The sequence below is a fragment of the Mugil cephalus genome, chromosome 5, assembly GCF_022458985.1.
Source record: "Mugil cephalus isolate CIBA_MC_2020 chromosome 5, CIBA_Mcephalus_1.1, whole genome shotgun sequence".
Classification (NCBI taxonomy): Eukaryota; Metazoa; Chordata; class Actinopteri; order Mugiliformes; family Mugilidae; genus Mugil; species Mugil cephalus.
The window spans coordinates 7,308,140-7,321,751 of NC_061774.1; the positions used below are offsets into that span (position 1 = coordinate 7,308,140).

General features: G+C 42.6%; 1 protein-coding gene across 7 annotated transcripts in view; it reads left to right on the forward strand.

Annotated features, from left to right (window-relative positions):
* The window catches only part of diaph2 (diaphanous-related formin 2), a 344,356-nt gene that overhangs the window by 182,254 nt on the left and 148,490 nt on the right, over positions 1 to 13,612 (forward strand). For all 7 annotated transcript variants that reach the window (XM_047584557.1, XM_047584556.1, XM_047584558.1 and 4 more), the window contains 2 exons: positions 7,821 to 7,922; positions 11,810 to 11,904. In XM_047584557.1, coding sequence (XP_047440513.1) covers positions 7,821 to 7,922; positions 11,810 to 11,904 — 197 coding nt within the window. The remainder of the gene's footprint in view (positions 1 to 7,820; positions 7,923 to 11,809; positions 11,905 to 13,612) is intronic.

The window sequence follows — 13,612 nt, forward strand, 5'->3', positions numbered from 1 at the left end:
CTCCTTGTAAACACTGAAGTAGGTAAGCAGCTAAACAACTACCGTGGTTTGGGGAATTAAATACAGTTCATGACTGAGTGCCTCTCTTTACGCTTATATTCTCCTTGACTCGCTTTAACTCCATCCCTGAGTGCTGCATGGTGCATCTTTAATCAGAGCTTTGACACCTTCATGTCACCAGAACATACTTCTCTGTAGCCGTGTGAAAAATAGTCATCTGGATGTTACATGATGGAAGATTCTCGAGCTTCAACCACACTGCATGGCCAATCCCATCCTTTTCAAATATGTGGCATGCTGGTGCGTTCACACGTAAGGAAGGGGACGTGTATGTGTTTCAGTTGCAGACGCAGAGCTTTCTTTTATGAAACTGGGGGACTTACACTTACGCTGTATATATCTGTCCCCGAGTTGATTGCCAAGGATAAACCTATTGCTGCTAACAAGCATGACGTCAAGCTGCCAGCTAGAGAAAAAGTCATTTCCCCCTCCTCTTGTCCTCATCTCTCAACAAACCTTGACATTTTCCAGCAAAGAAATGTGAAGTATTTCTTAAGTCCTTTCACGCCTCAGTAGACAAATTGGATCAACCTATCGGTTAACCTTCACAAGAAGAAGAGATAATACTTGAGCACATTTCTTAAAAATAAAACATAAGCATGGTCTTTTCCTGGTTTGACAACCTTTCAAACACCGCTCTTCTTACCTTTTTTGTTAAGACACACCTGCACGTTTGATTCATCCAACTCTAAGTGTATTGTCTACTGGTGTGTATAACAGGTGAAAGTTGTAAACTTTTGCCAAACTTTACTGCAGTGAGGTTTCGATCTGGGAATTAGTAGAATAAAATCATCCATGCAAATGCGCAGAGAAGTGCAGTGAAAATTATAGTGCTTAAAGGTCTAAACCAGAATTTAAATTAAATTAAGGCATTTTCTTCTTCTTTATTGAACATCCTGGTTTCATGCTGAAATGAACAAGCAACATAAGGAAGGGAAAACTGGGGTACTTGAGCAGGAGAGAGAAAGGGAACAGAAGACGAGTGCTATATAAAAAGGGACAGATTATATTCTGTCAGCTGACAAATGTACAAAATGCAACCCTGTCGAATACACTCAAAAGTAGGACAGTCACTGCACACACAAAACCGAGCAGATTTTTTTTTCTTCCTGTGGATGACAGTACAAATGACATCCACAGCTTGTTTTGCCCTATTTTAACTCTGTGTTGAAGAAAACTGTTGAAAGTTAAAAAGCACTGTTAGTCATTGTCACAAGATTTAAAGGAATATTTCAACATTGTGAGAAGTAGGCCTGCTGGGATTTCATAATTCCATCTCCTCACAGGAGCCACTGATCCATGATTTCTTGGAAAGAAAATGACAGCTAGCCATTCCGCTTTGTTCAAGATTATTTTGGGGGCAACTTCTTAAATAGTTTGTTTTCTACTTCTGTACATAAATGAGTGCAGCGTTCTTAATATGACACGTTACGAGTTGTTAAAAGTACCGGTTCCATTTCGCTTCTGCTGCTCCAAGTTTAAAGCGCTAAACTTGGCCGGACAGATGAAGGCGCAGGAGGGTCGACACTCTCGCGTAACCCTCGATGATACAACCCACGGACATCTTCCTCGTCTCCTACAGAGGTCACCAGCGTTACAGGTGCTCATCTTAAAATCTCCAACTGTTCCGGCCTCTTTACTTGGGAGTCCCTCTCTGGGCTTCGTTCTGTGTAGCATGGTACTGGGAGAGGTAATAGGGACCACAGGGACATGAGTAATCCCGCCAGCTGCCCAAGGAACAGCCTTGGCCTCACATCTCTGTTCCTCATTCCCTCCTAGCGACACAAACCCAGCCTCGGCATTGTTTCCTGAATTGCTTAAGGTTGGCTTGCACGATGGGGTCTTAGCGGACAGCAGGTGCAGCCGACTGGACCATCAGCTCCTGCGTTCCCACCAGCGCTCAAGCGCATTGGGTCACGTCGAGCTGCCCTGGCACAACCGGAGAATGGTTTCCTTGAACTGATTGGCTGTCAAGCTCAATCCAATCGCTGCCCCCAGGACCATGTCTCCATGACCAATTTAAGAGGCAGAGTTGGAGCCTTCCCACACTCCCTGCCTCTGTAGAGAGGGAACAACAGGCATGTGTAGATGTGGGCAGATTAAATATACTTGTTAAAAGAATGTGTCAAGCCCCTGGTCATTGGCAGTGCTCAAAGTAATTTTTTTTTCTTGTTTGCTTATCAACTTATCATTCTTTTAAGTTCACTTTACTGCTTGTTTGGAGCAGTTCTGCTCTATGACAGAGCAAAAGAAAAATGTGCCATTGCTGCTAATCTGTTAACTATCATAAAATCTGTCTCATCAACACTACATTTCTTTGGATCTGAGACATCATCGTAATGACATGTCATGTACATAACCCATAAAATTACACCTCTGACTCCGAACCTTTCAAACAATCGTACCATTTTCAAAGGAAACATTAATCATTTGCAGGAGTTTCTCCCCCCCTTCTTTCCTCTTGGAATAGAAACTGGGAGGTCACTAAGGGAGATCTGTGTTGTCTCAATTAGAGGAGGAGGTGTTTTTCTTACTGGGCTCTGCTCCAGGCCCAGCTGTGTACCTTCCACCGTGGGCTGAGCCTCTCCCTGCATACTGAAAACATTACTGGCCACAGGTCAGAGTGTGACTCTGCAGGACTTATCCTGCTTCTTATTCACACACAGTTGTATTATATGATCTCCAATAACAAGATCCAGATGCTTTTAGACATGAGGACGTATAACTGTGCGAGGACTAGTTTAAAATACGTGCATTGTCAGAACTGGTTTCGTAGTGTAGACGTGTGTTTTGATACACAAATGCGCTCACACCAACACTTAATACACTATCCACAGTTTCCATCATCATTATCATTATCAGCCACTTCCCCCACTCCTTGTTATCATTAAGCATAATGATGATTGCATGGTTGAGAGCTCCAGCTCCCTCTCCCCCAAACCGCAGCTTCATTCTTGTTGTTCACCTTGAGCTGAGGAGTATTTCTTTAAAAAAAAAAAAAAAAAAAAAAAAAAAAAAATCAACTCCAGCACTTGTGCTGTTTCAAGGTTAAAACTGGCAAAGAGGGAAAAAAAAAACCTGCAGTTGGGCTCTGCTCTTGTTGCTTGGAGAGATTTGAATTCATGTCACAGAGAGGTTTCTATTTATTATGACAAAAAAACATGTATGAAAATGTATGTCCAGTCAGAGTTAATAGCTCTTAGATTGTAGAATGTTTGTGTTCTGGTTTAGCAGTGCAAGACTGTAGAGCTGTAAAAGTAAAGTAAAAAAAAAAAAAAGAAAAAGAAAACAAAAGATAAAAGATTTGAAGTCTGAGTCAAAAAGGGGGGCAGGGGTTGTCTTTTTCTGAGTGGGAGCATGCTTTTAAGATCCAAGACAGTGGGAGGAGTAGACAGAGGTATGTATCCACACAGCAGATTGAGGGGCTGAGAATGAGACCTTTGTTTAGCCTTAGTAAACGGGAGAAATTAGTTATTGCTGGGTTTCACCATTCAATACTTTCTCTTTTCTCTTCAGTTATATTTTTCTCAATATATTTGCTGAACTTCAAAGGTAATTCACTGGTCACTTGGTGCATTTGTGTATGGTGTGTGTGTGTGTGTGTGCACCACTTCTGTAGAATTGGTATTTCTGCGTCTGAGGCCACTGACTCCTCCATCTCCTTTAGACAAGCTGGCAGCTCTCCAGTAGCTCAATCCTCAGTGTGAGTCCCTGAGATGGAGGACGGGGCACATGTTTGCAGGCAGATTGCACATTTGAAGGAATAAATTGCCTCGGAGAGGACCAGACTCCACATTGTCTGTTCCACTCTGTGTTCCTTTGCCTTTAAATATGTTTGTTGAAGACCTGTCATCTGCACTTTTCTGTTATTTCTTTTCAAGGCCTGCTCATTTTCTGGTGTCTAGTGGCGGGGCTCAGCCGGATGGTCTGTGTCCGCAAGTGAACATGTGGTAGTGTTTAGCTTTGTAATGCCCTGGGTTTTGTGGATGTCTTGAGGGAGATATCACATGGAAGGCAACCAGGATAGTGATTCTGGGCCAGCAAACAGACTGCATGTCCAAGTGTTGGAGAACTCTTGTTATCATAGAGCTTCCCATGGGTATACCTCAGTCCAAGGCCCACAGAGAAGACCCACACAGAAGAGTATGGATGCCAAGTCGCCCTTAACATGCCAAATCTGTGTTTTGCTCAAACATTCATGTATTGCTTTTTATTGACACCTCTATCACTCTGGTGACTCCCTTTGGCACGGGCCAGGCTTCAGTTAATGTAACGTGTAACTGTTACACTCACCAGAGTATTCCTTCATGTGGTTTGACTTTTTGATGTTTCCTTCAGTCATGATTTGAAAAAAATCCTCCTTCTCTACATGTTTGTCAAAGGGCTTCATCTCACAACGGATCAATCTCAAAGACTATTTTGAATTCACTTCTGCGGCTTCCCCCTCAAACTTGCATAGTTCATATCGCTGACCCCTTTGTTTCCCTTTGTGGACCATCTGGCCTGAGAATCAGCTCTGAGAAAGCCAAGCCCTGCAAAATACACCGGGGTGCAAAGCACAGGAGGCATTGGTCATGGTACGACCTGTTTTTTCCCAGTGTTTCATGGACGGAGTCTGTCTGGATTCAAAACGCATCCCCATCCCAACCCCGCACACAATTCCACCCAACTACTATTAGTGAATGGGCGCGCCGCTTCTATTAGTTTGTAATTAAGATTTTGTTATCACTGTGTTTTCATCTGAAAGCCTGACACACAAGTAATGCATCTGTGTAATGGAGCTCCTTTGTACACAGTAGATTCAAGGAAACCAGTGAGCTGCCAAAAACCATCCCACATTGTTCCCGTCACAAATGGCTCTTCACTGCATGATTGCTTGAGAGATTCCATGTACAAATATAACTCGCGAGCACCAGGGATGGCATTGTTGTCACAGTATTACGTTTTAGCCACTGGGCAACTAGTAAAACACGTTTAAATGTTGGCAAGGACTTTGATCAGCTGTTACGGACCTACAGTGTTGGACAGGTTAAGCTTCCTTGGCAGAAAAGCGACTAGATGAACACGTAATCCTGAAGTTTCATCTTTGTGAAGAAAAAGACACACTTACGTCTAAATTTAACTCAACACAAATCTGACGCCATGCGGAGGGTGGCGTTTTTCCTAACTATCTAACTTTCCGTGTTTTGGATACCTTCGTGAAACTTGCTCTGTTGTTGTGGCCGACCATCTGGTTACATGACACGCAGGCTATAGTCATCCTCTCCACACACCTGGAGCTCTGACTGGAGTAGCTGCTTGAATGTGTGCAAGCCCTCCAGGGCCCATCAGTCCACATGCAGAGCTCAGAGGAAACATGCGACATGTGGCATAATTGAGTCAGCCAGCGCATACTGTAGCAGAAATCAGCCTATTGATGCCACTACTCAGTGCCCAGCGGGAGAGCTCTGAGCTATATAGGATGGTATCAGACAGAAATGTGCCTGTTTCCGATTTTTATAGGAACTGTTTTTGTGTTTAATTTGATATAGTGTGAGGCCCCGAGGGCAACGGGAAATACAGCTCAGGCACTGACCAAAGAGCTCAGAGCACCCTGCTGAGAGTGGAAGGTACCAAGGTGAGAGATTGGAGTGGCAGTAAAGAAAACAGATAATGGAGCTTTAAGAGAACAATTTGGTACCAAAAGCAGGAAAATTCTCCCTCTCCGTTTAATTTGCTCTCTGTCTGTGGGCCGTTCTCTGAGGGGGTTCATTGTTTCCTCATGTTTTATTTTTGCTGGCTCTCTAGTTTCTTTGTGCAAGGCTCTTGCCACAGAAGAAATCCAGCATTATTCCTCGTGCCTCGGTGGTTTCTGACTCAGTATATGTATGCGAGCCAGGATATTGTAGGTGTAATGTTGTTGTCATTGGATTTATTTATGAGGTGATTAACATTTATTTTACGTCTGTCTTATTTGGTGGGTTCAGAGGAACTGCTGACACTGAAATGTGGAAATCCATATATTTGCCAGTCTTGTAAAATGAAAGGCATCAGAAAGCCTAACCCTGAAAATAAGGCTTGTATTTTGTCCTGTTCTGTTTATTTATTTCGTTTTTTGACAGCAGACAAACACTGACGTCGTAGATGTCGGCAAATGTTGGCAAATCTATTTGCCAAAAAACATACTTTTTGGTTTTCTGTTCCTTTTAACACCTTTTTATTGATCCAAGAATGCTTTTTTTTTTTGAGTTTTTTTGTTGTTGTTAAGATCCTGAGAGAGATTGAAGTTGTACGTGAAAGTAAAAGTTTAAGAGTCCAACTCACCCTGATCAAAGGTGCTGAGCCAAAGGTTGTGTCATTTTTAAAGTGGGTCTTAAAAAGTTCCTCACCACGTTGCTTCATTTAGCCAAAACAAAAAAGTTCATTGGTTGCAGTGCATAGTGTGTCCCTATGAATATGAATTTTCGTGTGCTCACTCCCGTTGGCTCCTAAGGGAATATCTCAATGTTGTGATGGAAAATCAAACCATAATGTCTGTAGCACTAATACACACTTACACCATTTTACCTCTACTTAATACAGTAAACAACTACACCCCTGATGTTGCATGTTGACAGCCAGCACTGCAGTTAGGCAGCTGCCTTCAGCGTAACTTCTTCCAGCTGCCCAGGAGATGTTGCCTCTTTGATTCTTTCTTCAAATATGCAAGGCAGCACTAAGGGACCAGACTGTTTGTTCTAGCTTTCCTCTGAGACTCCCACCTTGGGCTCCAACCGAGCAGTTGTGATGATTAGCAACAAAGTGTGCTGCCTCTCGCGCACCATCAGGGGGAAAGGGAAGGGTCGAAGTAATCTTCTTTCTCATATCGCTGCTTCTTTATTGAACTTAAAAAATGAACTCTCTCCTCAATACTGTAATTCCATTTTAACAATGGTGACCTTTTAGTCTGCACATAGCCGTGTTTTTTTAGACAACGCGATTTTATTGCCGCGTAAATAAAGAGAAATACGTGCTGAAATGTGACGTTTCCCCCCAGTGTGCAGACTCAATAATGTCTCCATTATGAAAACAAAGGTCTCTTCGTTCTTGGACCAATTTGTCTATTGTGTTCAGTCGCGGACTTAATGGCATTTTCTGGGATTTGCGGGGGGTAACACAATTATCTCCTTGGCTCTAGGAAGTTGACAGGCAGGGCCTGAGGGAAGGAGCGGTGCTTATCAACCATCTATCCACTGTCACAACGACAGAAGTGTTGGCTCATGCAAACAAGTGAAGATTGGGAAGTTGTCCGCAAGTCTTTTCTCTGACACTGCAGACGATGATATCGCATCGATATTGCATTGACGTTACGTTTCAGTTAGCAGGTGCAAAGTTTCAGTTATTGACTTATTTAATGGAATTCAATGTAACATGTTGTTTAGGACACAGTGATACCGAACCGAAGCACTGTCTGTTGCCATCTTACTCACAACATACATGGATGTACAGCATTGTAATACTGATCAGGCATAACATTATAACCACTGACAGGAGAAGTGAATAACATCGACCACATTATGACAATTTAGTGTTCTGCCGGGAAACCTTTGGACCCAAATGCCCCCCACTAGCAGCATTCTGTTACCGGACGTCACAGGACACCGTCGTGTTTTGCTTTGTTGTGGGAAAAACAATGTCTTGCTTCTATACCGTGCTTAAAGCGGTCGTCATCAACATTTTGATTAAATGGTAAATTCTTGTTGCATTGTTTCTAATTTACAAATTGTTCTTTTTTCTTGCAGTGAAAAAAGACTTCAAGGACGAGACTGACGACAAAATGCCACAATTCAAGAAAAAGGCAAAAGAGCTGCGCATCTTGGATCCCAAGACTGCACAGAATCTCTGTAAGTAGATACAGAAATGGACTCTATTTTACAAGCACTAATTACGTGTATTAACCCCATTAGGTCATGAATTATTATCTTCTTTCAACGAATGGGATAGGTAGATTGTGAATAGATAGACTGAATAGATAATAGATTGTGTCCTAGCTCTAATCCAATCCTTTTGGACTGAATTAAATTGAAGAGAACCTGAGTGTTCTTAAGTTTAATTAATGATGTTATTCATCTTTGTTTTAGTGTAGTCACCCTTCTTGCAACACTTACTCCTCCATTTTTCTTTGTCCACACCGTTCCCACTCCCATCTGTATGCAGACTGGGATGGTTGTGTTTGAAATGAGTTCCTTTACACTGCTGCAGTACTGATTCCATGAACAGAAGCCCGATGAATGAGTTGATGGGGCAAAATATTGAGGTCATGTGGCACGAACATAAGGATGATACATAAAAGAGTGTGGATGCATGTGACTGTATGTGTTCGCATTTGAGAATGTGCCATAGCACATGTCATTGCCCTAGTATATGGGCTGTGACAGTGCTGATAGGTGTCATTGCCGTCTTTGATTACCGAAGCAGCAGATGGGCTTTGCATTTGGCAGGGAGCTGAAACAAGTGTAGAAAACCTCACCTTCACAACGGCAATGAGTTGGAGGTGTGTGGTCGCACGTGGCGGCGTAGCTTTCAGTCTCCTTGACACATGCTGCAGCGTCATATATCATCCTCGCTGCCTGACGCTGAACCCTCTAAGCTCGCTCTTCATCTGTGACATGTGGCATCATTGAAGGTTCAGAGACTGGCAAGGGTAGCGGGAGAACATAAACGGCTGAGGTGACGGTGCCGCTTTACATATTCTAGCATGATCATAACGAAGTCTATGAAAAACCTTTAACGAATAAAGCAAATTATAGTTGGTGACTACTTTTTGAAAAAATACTGAGTTAATGAAATGAATCCGATCAATCACCTGCAAGCCACTGATAGTCTGATAGGTTGTCTGGAGTTTCAAAACAAAATGGAGGAGCAGTGGTTAGCATTGTGGCCTCGTAGCAGGACGGTTCAAACCTGCGTTTGCATCTCCCCGCCTGTGCCTTTGTGGGTTTTCTCAGCGTGCTTCTCTTTCCTCCCAATTGGTGATTCTAAATTGCCCGTAGTTGTGCATGCGGGCGTTTATCTCTTTGTGTCAGCAGTTTGATTGACTGGCAACCTGTGCAGGGTATATCGCAAGGACACCTGACCATTTAAGGATAAGTGGTGATGCATAATGGACAGATCGTGGGCAATAGAAGAGTCGGGTGAAGCAACAAGAGCCGTACTCTTAATGATAACCTATTTTCAGTTGTACAGTTAAATTACAGTGGCCTAGCTCATCCCAAGTGTGCATACCCAAGTAGAATTATTTATTTATAGGTTTACAGTATATAGGTTTTGCAAATAAGCATTTGTTTTTCTTGTGGAGGTTTTAAGTACTTTAACATACCGTTTGCATATAAATATTCAAAAGAGATGTTGTGAGATGTTTAAACCTAATGAGCATAAAGCGAGCAGAAAAGTTAACTTTCACTTAGGTTTCACTGAAGTCTCATCAAAGTATGTCTGCAATGGAGTGTGTTACAGGGAATGTCCAGACGTGTATTCTTTATAACTTAGTAGTGGCTGATTATAATCAGTGTAAATTGTGCAGGTTTTTAAAACATGTGTATTACGCAGCTGATACTGCTAGCTTACTAATCACTGCATCCAATGCATACTTCTGCAAATACAAGAAACTTAGTGTATGTATTTTATTTCATTATTATTTATTTGTTTTTGCCTTCTCTGTGCATACGCTCTGCTGTAATGCCACAGTTTGTCAGTGTTTTATGTCCTGTCTGAAAAACTGCATTGCAGGCAACACATTCCCACCATCCTAAAATGTTCACAGCAAACACTCCAGACAGACGGTTAACTCCACCTTCTGCTGTTGCTTTATAAAAGCATAATTCCACCCACCCCGCTGCATTGTCCCCCTTGTCTTTGTCCTATGTTAACGATTTCCAATTAAAACAAACTTACAAAGATTACACGCGCTGCCTACAATATCATCAGCCTCCCCACTCCCAGCCTTTCATACATTAGTGACTCTGAATCCACTTTGCACACTGCTACCATCCGGTCACAGATAGAGGACTTTATGATGCAAAAGAGCTCACTTTGGCAGAAGTTTTGTTCCATCTGCCATCGCTGCTCCCAACAAATGAGCTCGACAGCACCCGTCATTTGTATTCATGCGCACGTGTGTGAGGAAGGGGATTCAACGCTTTATGTTGTGCGCCGTGTCGTCGTTACCTGTACTTTTTTTTCTGTTTTCCGTGTCTTGGGTGGACAGACCTGTGAAAACAAATCTCCCTCTGGGGCCGTAAGGACTATCCATCTTCCATAATAATAATGTAGTAGATGTCCTACTCATCCTCAGTTTGAAAGTATTGATTAGCTGCAGCTGTGGAGAAGCAATGCGCTTCACCACTGGTGTGCCGAATAGCAAGGAAGGAGAAATGTGTTCCTCACTACAGTTTCGAAATAAAACAATCAAATAACTGATTGTGTTAGAACAGCTAAGGCACAAGCGATTCAAAGCCAGTTGTGAACTTAAAGTAAATTTTTGACTCCCCCTTTTCCCCTAAAAACTAAAGTCTAATCACGGTGGCTGGTTTGTTGGTACAGTTTTGCATGCGATCGACACGCCGGTGCCACTTTGCCGATTTTGCATCATTATATTTTGAATTTAACCAGGAAGCATTTTAACATGTGGACGCTCCAGTAATGGCACCAAACGCTGTTGTAAGATGACACCAGAAATTAAATTTATGACAGAACCTTCTGTAGCCAGCTTTTTAGTGTTTATTAAGGAGGCACGATTGTTCCATTTAATAGAAATGCACCGCAGCACTCATGAAAATCAAACCAACAGCAGGAAAGACACTAGACATAATTCACAAAATGTTGAAGGTTCTTTTTTATTGTCATTCTGAACATGTCGGCACATACAGAGAATGAAGTTTGTGGCTCATGTCCAGCAGCACGATTATTAATTATAGATATTACAGCATATCGTTCTGTATACTAGAAACTGATTCAGCCCACCCAAGCCCTATAATGTCAAACTTTAATATGAAAAACAACAAAAACATGTACAGTGTATAGATTACCAAAGAAAAAAATCACTGATACTAAAACAATACAAGAAAAATGTAATGTTCTGTAAATAACTAAATAGTCTGTGTAGTAAATAGAAATAGATTGTAATAAAAAGAAATGCAGTGCCTCCGTGTTGCACCTCAAATACAGACATCAGGTCCCACTGTTTCAGTAGTACAGCAGCTGTTGAGTGACTCTCCTCCAACTCATTACCAAACCTCCACCTGTGACTTCCACCTGGATACACCATCAGCTCTAATTTCCACTGTAGCCACTCCACCTGCAGCGTGAAGCCCCTGCTAGGCTTTCCCTCAAGGCAGATTCAATGTATCCACCCAAAAGAGAGCAAAAAAAAAAAAAAAAAACATGTAGCCTTTCCAGATGACACACTATAATGTGTTGTTAATTATTCTCGCTGTTGTGCGTCTGTGGAGCTCACTTTTTTATTAACATCTCTTGTATTTTTGCAGCTTTCATTGGTGCGAGTAAATTTGAATGTTTTCCTTTATAATTTCTGTCAGGATGACGCAGGCCGAGCCGGTGAGGTGGAAGAAAGTGTATTAGTGTTAGCAAGTTAGGTCTGTGGTCATTTTGTCTGAGAAGCGATGAGTGCTGAAATGTCTCTTTGAACCCTGCAGTCTAATAAAAAAAAAAAAAAAAAAAGGGGGGGAAGAAAAGGAGAGGAAATGACTCTCTTCTCTCTACATCACAACAGCAATTTTCTTGGGCTCGTTCCGCCTGCCTTATGAAGAGATCCGGGACATTGTGCTGGAGGTAGACGAGGAAAGACTGAGCGAATCACTCATCCAGGTAAGACCGATGCTCAGTGTGGTGTGTTGCTTTTCCACGCACATGCACGTACGAACACACACGCACATACATAGATATAGACACAGACAGACTTTGTTGCCATTTAGGTGTACATTAAGCGCACACAGAAGGAAATTGTATAGGCTCAGTGCAGTATTACAATATACAGCAGTAGCCTAGCTCTAAAAGTAAGCATGATGATTACAAATCCTCATTGCAGTACAATTTAACATGGACAGTGTTGCATGAAACCAAATTCAGCAGTGCACTAGCGATATGTGGTGTTAACACTAATGCAAATCAAGCCCTCGCCTGTAGAGTGTGTGAGGAAACAAAGGAAATAATTTCTCAATGGGTTTGTGTGAAAAGATCGCTTTTAAATTTCATTTTCTCACGGATAGCTTGGTGACCCCGTTTCATACCTGGTATGGTCTGTTTTTGGCGCGTCTCGTACTTCTCATTCTCTCCTGGACCGTAGAGACCACCCCATTTATCCACTTATAATGGATGATGAGGGACAAGGCTTGGCAAAGTCTTCTCAACCCCACCCTCCTTTCGTCTGGCCTTTGTCTTAAACCGTGATTGATGAGCTTCCTAAAGGCTACTTGTTTTTGCTTCCATTTTATTTCCTTTTTCTTGTCCCAGAAAAGCTTTAATTGAAAACATGGCAGGTGCATCTGAGGTGGGAATGCGTCAGTGGGCAGCGAGCGCCTCAGTCTGCACTAACAGCTCTTGCACTGTCTTTGTGACTAAAGCGGTCATGTTGTTATTTGTTGCTGTTTGATTTCAGCAGTGGGAGTTGTAGACCTCAGGGGTTAGTAGCAAATAGAAGATTTCAATATAACTGTGCACGACTGTGTTATTTGTTTTTTTTTTTGTTTTTTTTTGTTCAGCAGTGGGCATTGTTCAATTGTTGCTTTCAAGCTTAAGTCCAGAGGTCCTTTGGAAAATAAAAATATTGCATTTATACTGATATTTATATATATATACAGTATATATATTCGAATCCAGGCCTTTCTGTGTGGAGTTTGCATGTTCTCTGCGTCTGCGTGGGTTCTCTCTGGGTAATTCCTCCCACCACCCAAAGACATGCGCGTTACGTTCACCGGTGGTTCTAAATTGGCCGTAGGTGTGAGTGTGAATGGTTGTCTGTCTCTCTGTGTTAGCCCTGTGATAGACTGGTGCACCCTGCCTCTCGCCCAATGGCTTATCAGCAAACACGTGTAGTCCTCTAGTCTGCTTCCTCCCCACTGCTCAAAACCCAGACACTAGTATCAGGTGGACAGGCAATATACATTTAGATAGGGGCCATCCAGAGAGCTGCCCTGCAGAGACTATTATTGCGAGCTCTGATAACCTTTAATTGGCTGGTAATCTGGCAGAAAGTATAGAGTGTACATTATGAGATGGCACACCCCCCTCTGCTTTGGGAAAGTGGAAGGAAGTTAAGGTTAGTTGACCTTTTCCCACCTCCGGCCTTTCTGTAGCAGAGCGTATGTGCCAACTGTGTCCCCAGCCGATTCCACCGGGGACCTTGCTGCAGATGCCCAGCACCAGACAAATTAACTGGGATACATCCGCTTGGGTTAGTGGGAGTAAAACTCTCCACCCGTCATCAAACAGCTGCCATTAAGCTGACCCTGGCCAAGCTACCGGTGCAACCATTCAGTAGCCTGCTGTATCTGAACTATTGAAACTCTTTGTCCGA